The 23694-nt window shown below is 38.9% G+C and overlaps 1 protein-coding gene across 14 annotated transcripts in view; it reads left to right on the top strand.

Annotated features, from left to right (window-relative positions):
- Positions 1–23694, top strand: part of PCDH15 (protocadherin related 15) — an 862106-nt gene that overhangs the window by 653702 nt on the left and 184710 nt on the right. For all 14 annotated transcript variants that reach the window (XR_006165419.1, XM_042793586.1, XM_042793412.1 and 11 more), the window contains 3 exons: positions 5066–5272; positions 18219–18353; positions 19161–19310. Coding sequence is in view for 13 of the 14 variants with exons in the window: in XM_042793586.1 (XP_042649520.1) it covers positions 5066–5272; positions 18219–18353; positions 19161–19310 (492 nt within the window). In the remaining variant the exon portion in view is untranslated. The remainder of the gene's footprint in view (positions 1–5065; positions 5273–18218; positions 18354–19160; positions 19311–23694) is intronic.

The raw sequence follows: 23694 nt of genomic DNA, 5'->3' as shown, positions 1-23694 counted from the left end.
GCTGCAGGGCACAGCCTGCCCTCTCACCACGGGCTGCAGGGGGGTCTCTGCTCCGGCCAACCTCCCGCCCTTCCTCCTCCTTCCTTCCACTGACCTCGGTGTTTGCAGAGGTGTCCTCCTCACAACTCCCACTCCTCCTCCCAGTTTCCCCTTCTTAAATATGTTATCACAGAGGCGCAGCCACTGGTCACTAATTGGCTCAGCCCTGGCCAGAGGCGGGTCTGACTTGGAGCTGGAGGAGCTTCGAGAAGCTTCTCACAGGGGCCACTGCTGTAGCCCCCTCCCCTGCTACCAAAAACCTCCATCACACACACAAACCCAGCAGTCTGGAATACCAGTGGCTTCCTTTTTGAAAGAAATGTAAATTGTCTATTCTTTGTGCTCCAAATATGTGCTAGGAAGCAGAGACTCTCAACCTGTGGCCAGCAAGACCAAGCAAGTGTTTAACAGACCAGTATGAGGAAAAAATGTTTTCACTAACAGCAGTGAATAGCTGGAACAACTTTATATATAACTTCATCCCTTAAAAAGCCCACTGTAACACAAAGAAAAAAACTCAAAGCCACCAACCCCTACCAAAAAAAAAAAAAAAGAAACAAAACAAAACAAACCAAAATGAGACAAAATGAAATAAAAAACACCAAAAAACCCACCGCACCCCAAAAAATCCAAGGAAGAGTTAAGGAATAGAGGAATGCAGCAAGAATTGACAATATTACAGGTATTGTGTATTTTTGGAGAATTGTGAAGGATATGCATCAAAGGTACAAGATCTGCTCCTAGCCATAGGTTTATGCAAGATATGGAAACAAATTAATTTCACATATTTTATATTAAATTCCTTGTATCAAACAAAAGAAAAAAGTGGTTGTTAGAGAAAATGATTTCTTTACAAAAAAGTTGTTTGAAAGTGAGTATTTGACACTAGCATCTTACAAATTTTTTCCTTAGCTTTTCATTTGCTTTGTTGGACCCATCATTATGTGTAAAGTCCAAAAGGAAAAAGAACACTTATTTGTATTTTCCAGTGGCTTAAAACAGAACAGTTTTGGAAGAGGCCTTGTAAGGAAATTAACGTTTTGCTCTCCCTTCCAGATTTCAGCTAAATATTTCCAAAGAGAGGGAAAGCTTGTATCTTTCTGCTCTTACAAATATTAGATCTGGGGTTTTTTAACATGTAAATGTGTAGTATAAGGATCAAAAAATAGATAGTCTTCTCTATGGAGGTTTTTTTAATCCTTTGTATTGGTCAAAGAAATTTCAATGTAAAGCAGTAGCACTAGTCTGTAAAACTGATTAAAAGTGAGCTTCATGACAGTCTCACAAGTAGGTAGATTGAATTAGAAAAGCAGAAATTTTACAGATCTACTAAAAAAGCATTAAAGAGGAAGGTACACTGCGAGTCGTTTAGAATTTCAGCACTTCTTTTTGTTAAAAAACACTTTTCTCTCTCTTACCGGAGGTGCTTTGCAATTTGCTCTGCAGTTGTAAAAGGAGATTCTTTTTGAGTAGGAAATAGTGTTAGGTGCAAAGGGCTCAGACACTGCTGTACCTGCTTCTGCCTGGCTCTTGAAGGGGAATTTTGGGTCCCGACGTTGGCACTGAGGTTTGCTGTCTTTGTACCTGTCTCACCTCCTGTGCCTCAGCACCCAACCCTGAGAGCTAAGCTCTGGTGCTTTGGGGATTTCCAGTCCTACCCTGGTACACTGATTTCTAGATTACTTCTGGTAAGGAGGCACTTTTGTTGGTGGTTTCCAACGCTTGTTTCTTTTTTCCTAAATATAAAGGTCTTTGGAAACAAAACTTAATTAAATGGCAAAAGAGGTGAGCTGGATGTGGTGGTTTTCACATGGCAGCCTTGCAGATGAGCGTTTGCTAAGGAAGTGGGAGTGTGGAGTTGAGTTGCGTCCTGGTGCTGCGAGAAAAGCTTGTTGCTAGCAACAAGCAGTTGGGAAGTACCTGTGACTTTTCTGAGCGATTAGCTGCCTAATTCTGTCCAATTCTCAAATGGGAAGGCCGAAGTTAATTATTTTGACCAGCGTACCCGACCTGGTGAACAAGAAGGAAAGCATCTGCAAGGTTGAAGTGCTTTTGAGTTGATGTGCCCACTGAGGAAGAAATCCTTTTTATTGTAATTGTGGTTTCCAGGGCCTAAACTTTGAAGTCCAATCTTAGGAGCACACATTCTTCTTTGTATTTGACCATATGTAATTTAGAGCACTGTCTTTTCCTTAGAAAGACCCTGAAGTACTGTGGTGATGATGTAGTAAACACCCTGCACAGATGAGTATTTCCTCTTTTAACCCAGGATGGGTTCTGTGCCCACTTACGCTTTAAAACAAGGCCACTATTGCAGCAGTTCAAGCTGTTAAAAAGATTGGGACCCTCTGTTCTTTGCATTTTCCTTTTTCTAGAATCTCTTGTAGCAGTTGCAAGGAACATCAAGATTTGTTATAAAGAAACTTGTAGCAGTTGTGTGTAAACTTTTTACTGTGAAGAGTCCTATTGAAATGGAACAGTGTATTTAATGATGCTTACCCATAGATTTGCTTATAAAATAGAATTAGATCAGCATGTATCTTGTTCATACAATGGACTTTTTTCTGAGTTTTTTTTTTTTTCCTGTTTTCAGTACATTAACTTTGGCAAAACTTCTCTATATCAGGATATTTTTGAAGTTTCATCCTCTGGGTCAGTAGCCAGAGTACTTCCAAGTAATTTTAGTGATGTTAGTTTTTACACATGAAGTTTATTTTCATTCAGTGGAGCATCAATTCCAAAGTACGTCTTACTTCTGTAAATTATGTTCAGCTTTTGGGAGTCACTTATCCAGTCTCTAATGATATTGCCAGCTACTACTATATCGGATTTGAAATACGTTGCCATTAACTTCCACAGGACCAGGATTTCTCCAGGATGTTGGAGTACTGCTCTGCTGAATGAAATTCAATGCAATTGTAAGGTTTCTAACTAAATGATAATAAAACCGACATATGTGAGTCTCTTACAGTGACAGGTGTGAAGGCAGACTTTCTCAGTTAATGCAAATCTCTTTAAAATTAGTTGGCATCACTCAGAAACATCCGTCTTTTTGGGTGGACTGGAGCCTGGTATACTATTTTCCTGTTACATGCTTTATTTGAATATGAATAATTGAAGCTGTCTGAAAAAAAAAAAAAAAACCAAAAAAAAACCAAAAAAAAAACAACAAAACCATACTTAATATGTTAGTAATTATTTGAGGCAATTATGGGTTTGATCACTGCTATTATCCTGTGTCCTAGAAGCACATAAGAGCAGCAGTAGATAAATATGTTACCTCCTGCACCCTGGTAACTGGAATCTTAATGTGCCAGTGAATTAACTAGCAGAACTCCCAATTTCTTCAAGAGAGTTTTGTCTCATTAACAAAAATTAATCTCCTAGGAAAAGCCTTATTATTTTCACATACTAGCACCTGCTTATTTAAATCTACTTGCTGGAGCTGACCTTATCCTCGTGAGTCAGAAAATAGCCATGTACAAGCATTTAGGTTGGTGGATGCTTTTAAATCTGCACCAGTATCGCTGTTGCCCATCTCTTGGTCAAGAGTAATGCTGATGTATTTTAAAGAGGAAAATACATCTACCCTAAGAACTGAGTGTATTGCATGAGTTTCTTATGAATTACTAAAGGTGTCATCACCTACTTTCTTCAAAAGAACAATTTTGTTGTTTATACTTCTTTTTACTTGAAATGGAAGTTTTTATCATCAACAAAATACTACTGTTGCTTGGTAAACAAAGCAAAGCTTTATACAGAATTAACATTTTGCAGATTTAAAAAAAAAAAAAAAAAAGAGTGTCTAAAGAAGAAATTAAAAATAACTGGTTGATGAAATTAAAATGGCGTGTTTCCAAAAGAAGGCTCCTCAGAAGTTGGTTTTGAAAAATGAGGAATTATCTGTTTTGAAATGGGGAAAATACCAGAATGAAAATAAAACCTCTGCAAACAGAAAGTACTGTTAGCAACAATAATTTAGTTACTCTTCTCTCTCTTCTGAAGTATTTTTACACCTGAGAAGTTTATTGCACAGTACGCTTCCCACATCTGCACAAAGGTAATGGTGCACTACCATCGCAGTCCCAGGGTCATTGTGCTCACAGATTTTGGCAATGAATTTTGGCATAGGAATGGGAAAACGTCTCACACTACCCTCCTATTGCTCTAATGCAAGGACATGTGCAGGATTATAGTTAAAATGGGTTTGGTCTTTATAAGTTAAAGAACAAATTACTTGTTGTCTTCTACTTTCCTTGTTTATTGACTTCAATTGATCGTAGGTAGTAAAATAAATAAAACCCCCCAAGCAACATCATACATTTATACTGGAGTAGCACACTGGAATGTTTTTATGTTTAGGAAGTTTTTGAAATAAGAATAAATGAGGTGTAACTGCAGCAGCAAGTAAATCTTGGCAGGTGAGGCGCTGCCACTGAAAAGTAGAGGTTATTAATTGAAGTAAGGAATTTTGCTTGACAACCAAAAATAGGGAAAACTGAAATTAAGATCCCACTCATCTAACACTAAAAAAGATGGATGTGGGGGGCGGGGGAGAAAGAGTCATATCGAGGGCAATATGCTCTTCCAGTAATCTGTAGCAAGTACCATATGTCCACGTGTACTGTTGTCATCTCTTGGTTTTAACTCTTTTGCTGGTGGTGTGGGTGTAGGTTCTGTTGTACTATCAGCAGTTCCTAGGTTTTTTTCATCCTCTGAATGGTTTTTCTGAAACTCTTAGTACTGATAGTTTAAGGAACTGTGTTTGCATGTGGTGCTGTATAGCTTTGAGTTTCATTGTTACTGTTATTATGGAAAGTTTTTTTGTTCTCCTATCCTTGCTAATTTTTGTTTGGTATGTCTTTTTTTCATGATGCTAAGTTTCAGAATAGGGCAATCTGTGCAATGTTATTCATTTTTATAACTGGACTGTAGTTCTTAAATATACATATAAGCCAACACCAATTAGTAATGGTTTGTAGTTTTACTTGGCTGACAGCCTTTGACAAATGAGGTGATTTTTTAGGCTGAACAAGACAATGGCCATCCTCTTCCTGCCTTTGCCAATCTGCATATAGAAGTCCTCGATGAGAACAATCAGAGTCCTTACTTCACAAGATCTACATATGAGGGCTTCATCCTTGAATCCTCCCCAGTGGGAACGACCATTTCTGATAACCAGAATCTGACTTCTCCACTACAAATCATAGTGTTGGACAACGATGTGGAAGAGGTATGTTTTGTTTTTTTATACTGTTATACTGGTGTTTACATATTAGTGATTTTTTCCTTTTTTTTTTTTTTTTTTTCTGAGACAAAACTAATTTGATCAATGAAAAAAAAAAATTGTTACATTTTACATTTTCTTTTTTGTTTTCATTCTGAGTTCAAATAGTGCGTCTGAACTGAAAAACTAATATGTATTTTACTCAGCTCTCCTTAAAATGGTGCTCTATTAGAGATGATGAATGTTTAGTGCAAAGAAGAAAAAAAAAATATGATTTGTGAGAAGGATGAATCTGCCACATGGTGTGGGGAAATGGGAGAGAAACTCAAAGTAGAAGGAAGTAGCAGTTTGAACAAACCAGGAAGAAGAGGAATATGAGGGCAGGAGGCTAAAAGTTCAATCCATTCTTTGCTCTGCCTGGATTTTGATACTAACATTACTCATAGTAAAAATTGGGCATCTTCAAAAGAATAGTAACCAAGTAGTAATAATACTTCGTCTCTAGGGCTAATGTTTCTTCTGTTTTCACCAAAGTTATTACTATTATGTGGTTTTTGATAATGTTTCTTTTTCCTCTAATTACTGTTGTCTCTCCAGTTGTCCCCTTTGTTCTTTTTTTGTTCCTGTTCTTCTGTTACCTTACTACCTTCAGATATGTAAAAAACCCTAAGTTTTAGGCATAGGTTTTGTGGTAATATTTATACTATATGCCAGTACTCTTTAACGAAGTTCTTAACCCGATAGTCTGAAAATAGTCTTCTGTTTTTGAAAGTTTCACTTCTGATATGAGCAAATTCAGTATTTTTGAGAAACCTAAGAGGTCATTGTCACTGAAAGATGCTTTTTGCATCCACTGTCTGCATGAGAGTGATTTATTGTCCTAAGAAGCTATTTTAAAGCCCCAACTCATGCAGAATGTCTACTTCCTATGCATTAAAATAACTCAGTCAGTATACAGGCATTCATAAAAATGGATTGGAAGGCAACTGGGAAATGGTTGTTGGATCCAGCTTTCTTAGGGGCTGGATAAGATATGGAACAAATGCATGTGGCAGTCATCAGTAAGTATTGCTGATGGTTTGTATTCCTTGTGAAATAATCTTGTTCAACATTGCTTTTGTTAAAAGCAAAGCAGTTTTCTGGTTTGGTCAAATTAACGGGATCTTGTAGGTTGGTTAATCTAGGAATAAGAAAGGTGTGCAGGCATCCAGTATGTGCTTATATTTACAATACGCTGTCTGACTGTGTTGTGTAAAATCTATTTGTGTAATATGTGCCTGAACATAATGGAAAGCAAATCATATGAGTTAGTGTCCACGGTTCTAAGTCATTTTTAAGCTATTTTAAGGGAATTTCTCAGAATGCTGCCTTTAGTTCTATGATCTTTCTATTTATTAAACAAAACAAAAAAAATGGGGATATTTTTAGATGGTTTTAGCCTAAGCGAATTGCTGTCTATTTTGTTTTATCTACACCTTAATGAAAGTATTAGAAAAACCCTCTGGTTCGAATATGCCTTGGTGCATATCTGTCTGTTACAGACATGTGGAATTTTGGGGCACTACTTACGCCTACTTTATAACACACATGACTGCATATTAACTTTACAAAAATGGAAAGAGAGGCTATTAATCACCTGGAGAGTGGAAGACTGAAACCAAGCAAGCCTGTCTGTGAGACTGATAGACTTGCACATTAAATAGGCATGGTCTGAAACTCGGAATAGGGGGTTTGGCAAGCTGGAGAGCTTGTTGTGAACTGTTTCTGCCTGGGTTGCTACACAGCCAGTTTGGGCAATGGACAGCTAAAAATAGTACAGACATCTCACTGTTAATCCACAGTGTGCTGCTGAGGTTTCTCTATCTGCAAGTCCACTGATGTTCCAGGGACTGAGTTATTTGCCCTCAAGGCTTTGTAGCTGCAATGACCTAGGAAAATCCTACTGTGCCTACAAAGCCCAGAGTGGTAAAAGAAGTTGTGGGCAGGGCTGCTGAGGGCAGGGCTGCTGAGGGAAGGGTTGCTGAGGGAAGGGCTGAAACTGTTGTGCTTGAAATATTTCAAAACAACTGTTTTAATGAAAGGTAATTCAGTGCCCCAGTTCAGACACTTAAATTTATGTGGCAGTTTTCCATGCTGTTATTTTTTGGGGACTATCTCCTATTTCCTAGTAGATGGTATTTTTACACTAGAGGAACAACAGAAAGAATTTGGACTTCATTAACCTACAGAGGTTTTTCAAGTTGTAGTTAATAGTGCTCTGATTAACCTTTCCCTGGCAGTTGCAGAACTCTACTGACAAGATGTCAAAGGCAGATTTGGTAATACAAGGTTCTTTGATATAACTACGTATTAGATCGTATGCAAGACTGAAAATTAAGTTTACTTTGAACTGTTAAATCCTGAATTTGGGCTAACTCTTTGAACAAATCATGTAACTACCAGGTAGCCAGTATAGCACATGATATTTGTATACTCTCAAACTACAAATATTTAATTTCAAAAATGTCTGCATGGAAGGGTAGTTTTTTTCCTTTAGTATAAACAACATCATGAGGTTTGTAAGGTAGTCCTGGTATTTATGTTCCCCACCAAAAGTGCTTTCTGTTACTGATTCTGTCAGTATAAATTCAATACCTCAAGTTTTAAGGGGGGATCTGAAATTCCTAGCAGTTTGACCTTAGGGCTCCACATTTTATCTTTGTGTCTTCTCTGTAGTACATCAGCCTGTCCCCATGAAGTTATCTCAATATTTGGATATTGAATAGAGCAGTTCATGAATATGTGTGTTTGCCTACACTAGAAATTTCAACGTAAGCATAGCCCAAATATTTATAGTTTTAATTACATCACTAGTAATAATAAATTCTGTCCAATCTGCAGCAGATATTTCAGTTGGGAGCACTAACATAACTTAAATAATCTGCATCCAAAGATCATGAATAACAAGTTTATCATTCAGCTTTAGGCAGATAATTAGAAGTTGTTAAACATTTTTGTGTCTCAGTACAAATAGACCTGAAATTTCATATCCACAGGAAATGACCATTCAAGGGCTCAAAAGTATTTCTTAGTGAACTTAACACTTGGTTGGTTTACATCATGTTTTTATTTTCATTGGATAATGAATAACAGGAGCTTGGTTAAGTTGGTGAAAATCTAGTTCAGTCATTACCCAAAATGAGACCAAGCCAAAAGTTTCCCAGTGTATTATTTTTGTTTAATATTGAAAAAGTGTAATATTTTAATGTTGAGTGATGAATAACTTCCAAGGATTTCTAGACTGGAAAATAATGTGGCATAAAGACTTAATTTTGACACCCCACCCTATCCCCCCGAAAAGAAGACAAAATAATTAAAATCTCTGGCCCTGCTGGGATGTGATGCCATGTGCTGGGGAAGATGGGCTGTGGTGGAACCTGGCCAGTGGTCTTTGTGTTCTGTCCTTCTCCTTGCTGCTGGGATGGCTCTGTTCCTGCAAGGCCACTTTCCTTAGGCATGGTGGGATGAGGGCCAGCGGCACGGCCATCAGTGCTCACTACCAAGCCTGGGAGATACATGGCTGTTAGCAGTCGCAGTGACGAAGAAAACTGAGCTACACAAAGTAGATAAGCGGGCACTTCTTTATTCCAGCACTGGGGAACACGGGGGATAGCTCCACCAAAAAGATATTCACCAACAGGTGCAAAGCACAACATATTTATATACTTTTTCAGCAGAGTCATGGTTACGTAAGATTCTTTACACAAAAATGCATAGAATGCTCACTTCTCAATTTGATCTTTATAATGATTGGCTTTATCAACTCCCTCACCTTCTTCATACTTCTAAGTAATCATTGGTTAACCTCACTGATTGTAATCCTTAATATTAAAATCAAAGAAGGGAGGGTAGTGATTAGCATATTCATGTTATTTCCTGGAAATCATTATCATATGCAAACGTCTCTAACGCATGCTTGGTTGTATTGGACTGGGGTCCTCTGGTGGTCGTCAGTAGTCTTCCTCACTGTGTCTGCAGATTGAACTTCATCTTGTGCACGCTCATTTCATCCTTTGGTTGATCTCCCAAACCAAGGCCAGTTCCTTCTGGTACCCATTGTTTTAATTCAGAGTCCGTAACTATTTCCATAGCAATCGAGGCAAACACAATACTAGTTCCTCATTCCTAAGGTCTTAACATATCCTATGTTCTTATAGCTACTATAACTCTGTATCACCCATATAACCAAAAATCAAAATCATAGTCTAAAATTCAAGCTATTTCATTAGGGTATTTGTGAATTATAACATGGGAAGGGAAGGGTTGCTCTATCTCAGCAACCTGAACTACTCAGGGAACCTGGTGCCAGTTTCTGTGACTGCATCAGTCTTTCTCACTTGCATGCTTTGTTGATGCTTAAGGCCAACAAGTTCTGATCCATCAGGTCTGACAGAGGTGATGTGTCCTCTCTCTTCTCAGAATGCTGTAGACTTATCTCAGGACATATAGAGCTCTGCCTGCAGCCACGGGGATGACAATCCACCTCATCCTTGGGTGGAAGTCTTCTGTGCAATTCCCTGTTTCTTTGGCATCCCCTGGCTCATGACACCACAGCTCTTTCCAGTTCTGTGAAATGATGCAGGTATAACATGGATGTGAGGGGGTTGTTGCGGAAACTCTCAAATAAATAACAATCAAAGTGAAATTTATTTTTCAGCACAATTAACCAACACTCCACAAACATACAAATGACCGGTTCAAATGTCCGTGAGAGGAGAACAAAACACAAACCACAAACAAAACCACACAAACTCCTAGGGTTTAACACCAACCCAAAATGCTCAATCACTCACCTAAAAAAATGAGGACTCTCAACCTTGAGGAGCTTCTTAGGGCAGTGTCCCAACCCATAGGAACCCCGAGGAGTTTCCTTGGGTGGTGTCCCAACCCAAGAGGAGAGTCCTTACCCACAGCACACTGCCCCAGGAGGGACGAGCTCAAACTGGCTGCCCCAGGGGCTCCATCTGTACCCACCCGAATCTGCCCTGTGGGCAATACCAGCCCGGGTTGGCCAAGGGCCCCCATTACTGTAAAGCCCCGAGAACAGGGGCACAGGGAAGGTTCAACAGCCAGGAAGCCACGTTTTCACTGAGTGGGTGCACCTAACTGTGTGTTAATACATGTGTCAGTGATTCGTGTACTGTTTATAACCTGTTATGGACATGAGAATTCCAGCAGAGTAAGACTGAGAGTGCAGCACTTGCATATAACTCATACATAAAATGGCCAAAAAACCTAAAATGACAGGTACCTTCTCGCTGGGACTAGATGGTATCTCAGGGTGTGTTAGTAAGCATAGATAATGCTTATTAACTTCTGCAGGTTTTAATGTTCTGATGGCTTCATTGTTTCTTAGTAAATTAATGTATTTAGTAAGTTGGGATTGCTGATGACAAGTTGACATACATCCTCTACGTGATTGTGCATGTTAGTTTTGAATAGTGACACTGGCTAAGTATAATATTTTCAGTCTTCTACTTGACAAGTCAGTTGAGATTGTATTTCATATTAAAATAACTACCTGTTCTCAGATAAATGCATGAATTAAGTGGTCATCTTAACTGTGTATCTTAAGAAAAAAACAAACCACACATTCTAAATTTAAACCTGTGGGAATTATAATGGAGTCCTGCTACAAACCTTCCAAAAATAAATTTATAGATGTGACATTGCAAACAGACCTTTAACTAGAGCAGCACTGCCAAGTGCTGATATAATTAAGTGGTCTGTTTAAATGGCATAAATTAAATTAAGCCACACGAGTACCCTAAGACCTGAGTAAACCAAAGCTGAGATGAGGAATTTAAACAGTATGATCTGATAGCTGTTTACATAAGGCTTCCCAAGCCACTTGCTTGCTTACTCTTTGGCTTCCGTGGGAGAGTACTAATTGCCTCTACTCCGGTGGTTAGGGTTGGTGAAAAAGGTACACAGTAACTGCCTTACTGCCCTGAATGCCAAATCTTGTTGAATTTCTCTTAAAAAAAAATAGAGAGAAATAAACCCCAGGATTTAACTTCCAAGTTGAAAGTAGCTAATCAACATTCATATCTGTCCTGGTTTGAGCCCAGAGGGCAAGTGAGCACCATGCTGCTGCTCATTCCCCCCTTCCCCCTCAGGGATGGGAAGGAGAAAATTAGGCAAAAGGCTTGGGAATCGAGATAAGGACAGAGAGGAGTAGCTCACCCATTATGAACACCAGCAGAAGACAGACTCCTTAGGGGAAGAAAAAGAACATCAATTTAATTCAAACACTGACAAGAACATTTAACAGAGTGGAACAGTGAGAAGCATTGCCACTCTTAAAAACACCTCCCCTCACCCCTCCTTTCTTCCAGCGCTCAGCTCTGCTCCCAATTTCTCTACCTTCTCCTCCACAGCGGTGCAGAGGAGCAGGGGATGGGGGTTGTGGTAAGTCTGCCACTCCTTCCTCAGGGGGAGGACTCCTCATACTTTGCCCCTGCTCCAGCGTGGTGTTCCTCTCACAGGAGAAAGCCCTCCATGAACTTTCTCCAACCTGAGTCCTCCCAACAAGATGCAGCTGTTCCCACACAGCCCCAGCATGTGTCACCCCTGCACGTTGCAGTCCTCCCGGCACCGAACTACAACAGCGGAAGCTTCTTCCCTTGGAGTCCCGGCCTTCTTCAGGCGCAGCCCCCTGCTCCAGCGTGGGGTCCTCCACGGGCTGCAGGGCACAGCCTGCCCTCTCACCACGGGCTGCAGGGGGGTCTCTGCTCCGGCCAACCTCCCGCCCTTCCTCCTCCTTCCTTCCACTGACCTCGGTGTTTGCAGAGGTGTCCTCCTCACAACTCCCACTCCTCCTCCCAGTTTCCCCTTCTTAAATATGTTATCACAGAGGCGCAGCCACTGGTCACTAATTGGCTCAGCCCTGGCCAGAGGCGGGTCTGACTTGGAGCTGGAGGAGCTTCGAGAAGCTTCTCACAGGGGCCACTGCTGTAGCCCCCTCCACGCTACCACACACACACAAACCCAGCACAACATCCATTAGATATTACTCAACTACCAAGGTGTTTGCCAATACCACATGCAGTGTCTTGAATAAACCCGGGGTGTAAAGTAATTTGCGCGTTGCTCGTTAGAACACAAAACTGATGCTATGCTTCTAAAGTGTTCCAGCATGTGTTTGAAGGCATTTAATGTGTCCCAGCACGCACTCAGAAAAGCACCTATGCAGTAATCCTGATGCTTCTGTGGATGCCTGCAGCCCAGTGCAGCATCCCTGGGCAATGGAGTATGGCGCAGGTCAGTTATCACCACAGGTTCCTCTCCAGATCCTTTTCTGCCAAGCCAGTCTCTTGGTTTATGCTTCCATTGAAGTCCAACTAAGTAGACGGTTGCTCAACATCCGTGTTCCCAGAGAACTTGTGGGAAATTTTGAAGAATGATTATTTTTACATAAAGGTGTCTCAGTAGCACCCCGAGAAGACAGTGCAAATAATAGATAAAATAACTTTTAAATGTAACTACAAATGCAGGTTATGGATTTTCAATGATATATCCAGATAAGGAAAAATAATTAATTTTTTTATTCAGGAGTACTGAAGCATTTTAAATATTGAAGCATTTTTCTCTGGTATTTGCCTGATTGCTTATATCTTTCACTGTTATTGTTTGAACTTGTTTTGCAACCAGTGTTCTCTCGAGATGAGAGTTCTCATAACACTGCTATCCCTGTATAGCACTTCTGTGGCACTCTAATAGTCACATTATAAAATAATAATTCAGGAAATATTCTTCCGAAATGTAACAGCTCATTACTACCATTATTGAAACAAACAAAAGGGAAAGGCGAAGCAAAAAGGTTGCTTCTCTTTCTTTAGGATTCATAAAGATAGCTTTTTTTTTTCTTTTGTGAGTCTTTCTCCTTAAGAAGGAAAAATAAAAATCTTAACATTGAATCACTACCATAGCATTTTATTTCTTCCTTTATTTGTAGGATAAACATCTAATGTTTTCTGCCTTCTGAAGCTGTTCTTTCTCTCTTTGAGTACCTTGGAGTCTTCAAGGAATTTAGTTTTTGTATATCTGATCTGTTGTAAACAAATGCTATTGCTAACTAGTGGAAGCGCTGAAGATGCTGATATTTGTTTCTTGCCCCAGGAGTGGCTCATTTGTATGAGGAACAGAAGATTATTTTTTCAAAACTTTTCTGTTGGCTTATCATTCAGGGAGGGGTATGGCCCTTTGTGCCTCAACTTGAAAAAGTCTGAAAAGTGTTGTAGCACTTTTTAGTGCCTGACTTTGTAGTCATGCTCATGCCTCAGCCCTTGCTTTATGCAGGGACTGGAGAGGTTTTGCTGGTGACTGAAAGAATTCAGAATTAAAGCAGAGCTCAGCATCCATCCTGGTTCTCTTCTTAGTCTTTTGACATCTTTTCCTTCAAAGTGGAGATGACATAAATGGTGAAGATCTTTTTCATTATTATTTTAAATTGTACAATAAAGTGATATCTAAATGAACTCACTTGAAAGAGAAGAAATGTTTGAGAAAAAATTATTCATAGGGTGTCCTGGGCAAAGTCATCTTAGACTGGTTTACCTCCCTCAGTTTTTCAGCAGTCACTCAGAATTTAGGCTTGCTTTGTTCTCCTCCTTGGTCTCTGCGTAGTTTTACAACTGAAGCCAGCACAAAGACTTCTCGGGAAGCTGTGCTTCGAGTTATTTTTTCGATATCTAATGGTAATATTAAAGATGCAGGAAATTCACTCCAGATGCTGTGTCTTCCTTGGATATTCCATCCAAGCTACTGTGAACCTGAAGGAACTGGATCTCAACAGGCCCTGCAGAACTCATCTCACACAAGTTAGAGAAAAGCAATGAGGTGAGTGCCAACACAGTCTGATTGCCAACCCCTTGTCAGTGGGACTGTAATCTCACTTGCTTCACTTCTCCAAGACTGTGAATCTCAGATTTTTCCAGTGAAAGACATGAGTGGTAGAGATTTTCTATTTTAACTCAGGACTGAGGAGGGAAATGTTGGAAACATCTCTACAACAAAACAACACTCTTCCAGGGGCGTTTCAGTTCTGATCCTCCTCCACATGAAGAAAGCTGGAAAACCAAGATGTGTCATTAGATTATCTTTGTTATCGCTGCAGCTTTTTGGAGACAAGCCTGTGCTAGCAATCAGGAAGCCTAAGCAGTTCTGATACTCTGAGCTTGTTCTGGATACCTTGGAGAATTTAAAAGACAAATATATTCCCTCTAAAAAGTCCTTGGGTGTTGAAAGACGTGTGGAGTGTGTCATTGTCTGCTCATTCTTGAGAATATCATGTAATTTTGGTTTAATCTTAGTAAATTGTAGAAAACTGTTTGCTTTAGAAAGAGTTTGTAAGCCCCTGTGGGAGGAAAGGAGCAGCAGAAATGTAACATTCATGTCCACGCCGGCTTTCAAACTTTCAGGAACTTCTCCAGAGATTTTCAAGCAGATCAAATTCAAACCCAGTCTTTGTTTATTAAGAGTGCATTGGAGCACTTTCTGCATCTCATTTTATTGTATTTTTGTCTGTAATAATTTTTCCCCAAATGTACTGCTTTTATGATGTCCATCAGTATCAACTTTGTGTTTCTTGTATTCATTTTGTATCGTGCTTTTATTTGTAGCTTGCACCAGGTGCTATTCCTGTAGGTATTGGATATTATGTTTGCAAAATGACTTTATGTTTTAATTGTGTCATTTATTTATTTATGTATTTTTTTATTTCCCCCCATCCTTCATTTTTCTCTGTCCTGCCATTGTTTGGGACTGGGACTGTCACTTGTTTTGTGAAGACCGTAAAGAGCCTTTTAATCACATTGGACCAAATTCATTTAGGGCATAAGGTTGTGCTGTGGTCGTGCTGTTATTGCTTTATGTCCATTAAATAATTATATGTTTTGATAGAAAACATAAGTATTACGAAAAGTGTTTTTTTAATTTCAAAAATGCCTACTGGTCAGTTTGAAGTATGTAAACCATATCAGGTTTGAACTGCATGCTTGAAATGGTCCTTGCAGGATGCATGTATACACTTGTGTGGATTCTGGTTGTTTTCTACTTAAAATTACATGCTAAACAATTTATCAGAAACCACAATGCTTAGGACCAGGCCCCAAAATAAAAGAATAGTGCAAAAAAATAAAGTATTAGAAACAGTGTTAACAGCATAGATGGATTGATTCCCACAATATCTCCCACATAAAATGTTCACAGCTAAGGTGAGCAGACTTCTTTCAGTATCAAATGCAATAAAAGTGTAAAAGGTCAAGGTTAAGGAAATAAATTGCTTTGTAGGTCCGACATGCATGGAAGGTAGTAGAAATAGGCATTGATTTCAGTAAAGGCGATTTAACTTACACATTAGGATAAAATTTCTAATACAAGAATAGCCAAGGAATAGGATAGATTACTTCGGGAGCATGTGGAATCTCCATCATTGTTTTTTCTCAAGAACAAATTAGGAAAAAAATACTGTTTATTAGTGTTCAAAATGGCATGACAAGCAAGAACTGTAACAGCTAACCAGGGTTTTTGTAAATTAAATTTTGTACTGACTTTATAGTATCAAAACAGTGAACAATTATTGGCAATTACCTTCTGTAATTTTTCATGGAAAAAAAAGAGATTGCCATTTGCATTGCTAGCTGTAAAACAAATTTTAATTTTATTGAAAGCTGGCATAGTTGCAGAAAAGCTTTAGGCAATAGGAAACTGCTCATTTGGAACACTTTGATATTTCTTTCATGTATCTTTCAGCAACTGAAATGGTTTCTTATTTAAATAGTATAATTTTAGCCCTCCAAAATGTGTGCTTTAGAGTATTTTGGATTTTTAAAATAAGTTTCTTTTTCTCCTTCTGTTGTACTAATCTGTCCTCATAGTTGTTCATTATGACACTTAGTGCATGTCAGAGTTAGCTCGTGTTCATGCCTGCTGTACTGTAGGGATTGGTGAATGTTCCAGTGGTCTCTCTTCTTTTTTCACTTCTGTAGGAATGACAATAATCACAGGGTAGGAGTTAACTTTCTAGAAGTGTTTTGGATTCAGGTTGAAAAAATGTTCAGAGAAGAAGAATGTAATGCTAATTTTTGGATGATTTGTTGAATTCATCTATTTCTTGACTGCATTTTGTGTCCTATCCTATATGGGGTGGGTTCTGAAGAATTATGCTGGAAAGTAGCTGGTAAAAACAATTTCCAAGTTATGTCTTGTGCAGCCACTGGATTTTCTATTACGTTTTATTTATGGTGGTAGTTAGTCCTCTGGTTCCTCACCTCCACATTATTTGGGGCAGTTCAAAACAGGGTTTTGTGCGACTTGTCTCCCAGCTTTTGTATTTTGCCCAATCACATTTGCATTCCTCTTTTGTAACCTCGCCTCACATAACAGAAATAAACTAAATAACTAATGACCGAGAGTAGCACATTAAGTCAGGTTAAATTAACCAGACTACATACAAGGACACAGAACTGTTTGTTGGAATACTGCAGGCAATAAAAGGTAATATAGTTTATTTTAAAATTTAACTGTAATGTAGAGTTATCCTTGCAGTCTAATCAGTTTAATAACTCAATAACATCTTTAAAGAGATGGAGGGAGAGGTTGAGATGTTTCATCCTGGTCACGATTCATGTTCCTGTCCTTTCAACAGCACAGACATCCCAGAAAAGTGCCTTAATTTGTGGGACTTTTCAGAACCACCAGGGCATACAGAGCTTAAAAGCCCTTTTTGCCTGCCCTGTGCTGGCATCCAGCAGACGGCAGGGTTAGGACTGAAGGCTAGATGGCCCTTTCACTGTGTTGTATCCATCTGCTAAATTCCCACTGGAAGGAACTGGCTGGAGGTTCTGGACTCTAATTAATCTGCTCTATTCCCTGTGAATACAGTGATAACTTCTGATCTGTCCATGGCAGAAAATCCCTCCCCTTCTCTGATAGCTGGGATTCCATTTCCCCCAAATAAATTTCAGTCTTTCTCCCAAGGGAACATTTAATTCTTCTTCCCTGCACTCTTATAACCTGCCAGCCATGCAAGGAGAGAGGATGGAGATGGACGGATGAGTTCCCGAGTGGTTGCTCAGGATCCCTCGTGTGGCATCACCCTCTCGCTGTGTCCTCGCGTGATTTTGCATGCAGCATTAGAACTGCAGCACCACTCTTGGTGCTCGCCCACTGATACACTGAGGTACCCAGGCCTGAAACCTGTGTGCCCAGCGGGCTACCCAGGGAAGTCAAGAGTAACAAATTTGCAATGCCCCGACCTGCTTTTTATTTTTCCACTTTACCTTAAAATGTTACTTCCTATTGAAATTTATACTGCAGTTTCTTTACTGTTGTTTTCACTTCAGCTGAGGGATTCATAATTCTGCATCAATATATCTTGATTATTTTCAACACATAAAGAGAATCTATGAACATCATCTATTAACGATATGCTTCAACACATATTACTATCTTTTTTCATTGCATCAACCCAACTGTTTTATTGCTTCATTAATCAAGATAAGTTTTGTTTTGTTTTTAATATGGATGAATACAAATGCTTGAATCTTGTTTCTTATATTGGTAATTTATATTTGGCTTAAAAATTATTGTTTTAATGGAAAAAAAAATCATCATTTAAAACTAGCAGCTACAGGTATTTGTTTACCATTGGGTTTACTTACTCTATAGGTTAAAGTGTATTTTTAACACATTCTTCATCAAGAAGATTAGATTTTTAGATCAGCAGTTCTTTACATTTTCATGTTTTTTTTTTTTTTTTTACAGTTTTGTAGATTCGGTTAGTCACAGTATTTGTACTTTCTGCTTATTTAGGTTTCAACTAAAACAAGCACTTGCATAGAGTAATTGGAAAGTTAATGGTATATATGAATTTATAATAAAATGCTTTTTTTTATAATATTGTTTCAAGAACAAGGATCCCCAGCTCCATCTCTTTCTGAACGATTATAATACATTTTTCACTGTGACTCCAACTGGCATCACCCGCTACCTCACCCTGCTGCAGCCTGTTGACAGAGAAGTCCAGCAGTTTTACACCTTCTCGGTAAGCTAAATGCTCTTGGACATGACACCGGTCATGGCCTTTCCGCTTTGCTTTAGTACAAAATAAAGAAGCAGGCTAACATAAACCACAGCCAGCTGTATTAAAAAAAAAAAAAAAAAAAAAAAAAAAAATTTAAAAAAGCTTAAATGTATTTAATACTCCCTTAGGTATTTCCCAGTCTGTGAGTAACTGTCTTAAAAGCCCTAAAGTAATTTGCAATTGTGCTGTAGGGAAACCCTGTTCTTTTGCAGGGGTTCCCAGCCAATGCCTCTGTATTTTCTGTCCATTCAGCATTTGAAAGTAGAGCTCTGATTTCCTCCATGGAGTAAAAAGGCTTCTAGCTCTTTACCTCTCACCTTAAAATGCCGTCTTTGAGGTTCAGCATACGTATAGCAGCTCCTGTGTGTGGCCATGCCCAGGTGAGAATGTTGGTGTTAGACAGGTTCGTGAGCTGTTGTGGCCAAGCCCTGCTGCTCGAGGGTGTTCAGTGCAAGCTGGGGACGGGCTTTGCCCTTCCAGCCATGGCCTGTAGCTCACATCCCAGCCCCAAACCCGGGAAACAGTTACTCCCTTTCATTTCTCCCTCTAATCTGACGCAGTCTGTCTTTTAAAGGCATTGGTTCATTTTGCTTTTGCCCTGAGTCTTGCACACTGCACACTCAAGATCGGCTGAAGACTCCTGTAATAAGGGCAGACAAAAATAAATGCTGATTTTTAGTTGTCATACTGTGTTTTCTCATAGTTGGAATTGTATTAAGAACAAGCCATTAAAATATGTTCCTGTTCTGTTTTTTTTTTACCCTGAAGATGACAGCTTCTGATGGTGTACAGGAGAGTGTCCCGGTGACAGTCAATATTGTGGTGATTGATGCAAATGATAATACCCCAACCTTCTCCAATATATCATACGACGTCAAGGTTTATACAGATATGAAGCCTGGGGAAGGCATTATAAAGGTAATTTCAGGTCTTTTTTTTAGCTTTGTTAAGTCACTCTTTGTTAGCAGTAGATGGTCTTGTTAATACAAATTGAAAATGCACTGAAAGCAGCTAGAAATGAAGCTTGTTGTATCTCCATCTGCTTCATTAGTTACATAGCTATTTAAAAGTTGCTAATACCACATGATAAGCCTATCAGACATATAGCTGTAGTTCAGCTGTTTGATCTGAAGTTTTACAAATCCTCTCCATCTGAAAAATCTCAAAAGACAAAAATATTCTCCTGTACTAGTGGGATATTGAAATAAAACATTTTGGGAGAATGGGTAAATAATTCCGTAGAACATGACCGTGTCGTAAAACCTTTTGGTTTTTACAGGAGTCGAAGTCAGTTGTTTGTAGAGCAAATGATCAGTGAAAAATGTGTTGAACACAGGCCCAGAGAGGGAAGCAGTTCTAATTAAAGTTTCCAAGCACTGATTTACGTGTCAGTGCAGTCTGGAGGTGAATCCTGGTTGCACCGAAGTTAATGTAAAAAAGGCTTTTTTGGGTAGTAATTCTTCTAAGGTCACAGCCATGCTTCTGAGTGCTTCCAGTCTAGATGGATGAGAAGACAAGATGCTGTTAGTAGGCATTCAAGGATGGTAGAAGGCAGTGGTAGTATTGGGAAAAAAAATAATTTATCAGCTGACTTAATAAAATACTATTTTCTGAAATATAACCAATTAAGCATTTGGAGGATTATGGTATTATGAGAGAGTTCAGTGTCTGTTCCGGCATATCACCATTTGAGTTGTGTTGACTTACTGCATTTACTATCTTCAGATCTCCGTTAATGTTATTCTTGTCTTTTAATCAGTCTGGGCTACAAGTGCTTAAATGGTTTGGTGAGAGCCATGGAGACATTTTCAGCAAGATTTGAGGGAAGGATAAAAGTTTTAAACGTAATTCACTTTCTTGAAGGTTTGTACAAGGCTGAGTGGGAGGGGGAAAAAAAAAAAAAAAAGAGACCAAATAAAGGGAGACCAAATACTGTTGTCCTGAATGAGCAAAAGGTGGGTAGAGCTCAGAAACTGTACAGGTAGAGAATCAGAAGCTGTATTTGCAACATCTCACAAACTCCTAACTCCCCGTATAAACATGTGGATTTTGTAAGTACAATAAATTCACTTGATAGTTAAGGTACAGAGATATATACAAAGCTGAAAAAATGTAAATCCAGGTTTTTTTCCTAAAGCACAAGCAGTCTACTCAAAAAATAAATCATTAGGGTTGTCACATGGCCTTTGTTGTACCAGGGGTCAGGCAAAGTAGTTGTGCAATGGATTTAACGTATCTGAGTATCTAAATGGTTTTTTGTCTTAAAGGTGCATGTGCCAGGAAACATGAGGCAGAAGATGTTGCTAAATGAGATTGCAGTATGTGTGAAAAGAATAGTTTCAGTACCCAAAGTTGCCCTTAAGGATGCTCTGAGCTGCCTGAGTTGTGTTTATGAGAGTTGGGATGATGTAGAACAGCTACTGTGCTTTTCTAGAACAGCTGCAATGCTTAAGTACTTCTGTGTTCAAAGAGACTGTGATGTTCTGAGGGTTTATACTTTCTGATATTTCAACTGCAAATATTTTCAGACCCTGGAGGCGTGCAAAAAGCAGGAGTACAAATTCCTTAGTAAATTGTTCGATTGGGGAAAATGCAAGAGGGTGACTCTGCAAAGCCATCGGTGTTAGCCTGTGCCATCAGAGTTATCTTAGTGGGCACAAAATTGCTTTTTTGTGAGCAGGTTTGGTCTGAGAGACTATTATGTTCCTGCTCCTCCGCCACCCACCCCAGAAGTTACCTTTTGCCTTCTCACACTGATGCTGTGTAACTGCTTGTATAAAGAGCAGTGATCGGATCAATGAAATTATGCAGATTAGAAACAGTAGAAGGACGAAAAAGCCTAAGGGTAGAAATGGTAAGAAGAAAAGTTCAGATGTAAATATTGTGCAGAGCATCTGAATTTAGCTGATGCCTGAAGTAGATCTGGAACAGGTCCCTTCTAGAATGACATGGTGAGGTTGGAAATGAGTAGTGAGGAAGTCAGGCCTTCAACTTGCCTTTGCTAAAAATTAAAATTATTTTGGAAAATGTAGGAATTCCAAGAGTGAGGTTTTTTCCTTTCTCCATATTTCTGTCAGCAAGGTCAACACGTGGTTACTTTCAGACTATGCGAGTTTATAATGTGGTCAGAGATGGAGGGTAGAAAATTCTGGATGTTTTGGAAGAAGGTTTGTTTTTCAATAATCTTATGTTGCCAGATGATCTGAGTTTATAAATTTACTGACATAAAAGAAGGCTGAGTTACCTTGAGATTTATGCATACTGTGACAATGCCAGTAATCTCAGGTTGCTGGGGTATTTGGGAAATTCCTCACCTCGTTATTTTGCCCAGGCTGCAGACGCCAAGTCTATCATTCAGTGTTATATGAGTGTGAGGAATAGGATTTGTCTTGTGTAGTTATGAGTCGCCACCAAGTCTGTGGTGCCACAAATACCCATGGGTTTCCTTAGGCCAGGGAGGTGGGTGTTATTTTCTCAAATAGAAAACAGACCTTTTTTTTTTTTTTTTTTTTTTTTTTTTTGACTGTTAATAGAGTGATTTTGATAATATCGTATTCTCTGTATGTGGAAACTCCTCTTGTAACCTTATCTCATCATTGGTTTAAGAGTCTTTGAGATTCTCTGCTGTGAGATGATGATCAGCTGTGATAGTTCCCAGAGGAAAATGACCCAGGTCAGATATGATTAGTCTGTAAAAACTACTTCCTCTAATCAGAGAAAGTAGGTTACAAAAAGAACAGTGATCTCAGTGAATCTGTACAATCTCATAATCATTTACACATAAGCACTGGCTTCTACTTACCTCTCAGACTTATAAGAAAGTATTTCTTTTACGAAGCATGTCATCTTCCTACAAAAATGTAAATTTCTAGCATAGCAGTGTAAGTGCTCTCAAATAGTTGTCACTTTGCTGTTATTATCCTGGGGGTAATAAGAGATTAAGATTTTCTTTTTTTCTGAGTGCAGTTGCATGAAAATGTACAAATAATTCCAGTTTGTATTTGCTTGTTGTCCCATTTTGTGGGAAATTATTTTGAATTTACACCTGGGAAGAAACCCCAAACATATTAGTTAATCATTGTGTTTGCTGTCTGGTGCACTCTTAAAAAAAGAAGTAAATTAAAAAATCCTTAGACTCTGCCTGAAAATCACCACAAAGAACAGGGAAAAAAAAAAAAAATATTACAAGTGCAATTCAGGGTTTTTTTCCCATTTTTTTTCCCCCCTTGGTGGTTAGAGCAAGGCATTTCCCTTCTTTCCCAGTTGCCTTTAAAAGAACTGAGCAAAACAGTGGAAACAAATCTGTGTGCTACTGAGTTTCATTGGTTTGATCTGGGAGCCGGGTGGTGGTGGGTAATCTGCCTTTTGCCTTCGGGTTGTACGTTTTAGCTGCAGCTTTGCATGGCTGCTTAGGTATTTTTCAGAAAGCTGGAGGATATCATGACCAAGGAGCTTGTCCCCTTTAGATGAATGATCTCCCTCCACTTTCTGGGGATACAGAGCGGAGCATGAAATCTGCGCCCTGACTTCTTGGCCGGGGGTGGCAGTACCATTGGGGTGTTGAAAACAGAATTGGTTTGGGAAGTTTGTACTTCAGTTGTCTACTCTGAGTACTTGTGAGATTGTTGGAGGCCTTGGTTGAGGAGATTATTTTCTCAGTTAAGCTTAAATATTTGTATATTCCGTCTCTTTCAGCTTGAGAATTTCTTACCTCATTTTTCCTTCTGCTTTTATAGGTATTTTATCATGCTCCCTGAGAGACACAATAGCTGGTCTAGAAATCTGTCATTTAAAACAGTTAAATGTGGGGGGAAGTAATAATAATCACTAGAAAGACTGATTAATATTAAACCTATTAAAGTACTTAATTCCATCTTTTTTATATTATAATAATTTTGCTATCCTGTTTTCCACTTTTCTATTAGTACTTTTCTTCCTGTGATTCAGATTTCTAAACTAGTTACGCATTGGTAGTTGGAGTATGCAGTTGTAATTGCAATAATATTTCACATAAGTAATTTAAATCCACTCTGTTTCTTTAGACATCTCTCGTTTCTATATGCAGCATAAACTATGCAGGGCACAGAGAATACTGAGCAAGAAAATGAGAGCGGTGAGAAGGGACAGAGGATGGCAAAAAACATTACCCACTTAAGACTTTGTGGAAATTTGCCTGAAGGTCAAAGACTGCCTTGGCCCCTGAAGAGATTTTGTGTATGTTCTCTTTACAGAAAAACTTGTGAACTGGCCTTAAGAAGTATATGCTGTTCTTACTCTGCTTTAAATGCATGAAACCAAAAGG

The sequence above is a fragment of the Tyto alba genome, unplaced genomic scaffold (assembly GCF_018691265.1).
Source record: "Tyto alba isolate M040663 unplaced genomic scaffold, T.alba_DEE_v4.0 Super-Scaffold_1, whole genome shotgun sequence".
Taxonomy (NCBI): domain Eukaryota; kingdom Metazoa; phylum Chordata; class Aves; order Strigiformes; family Tytonidae; genus Tyto; species Tyto alba.
This window is presented reverse-complemented; position numbering and strand designations above follow the sequence as displayed.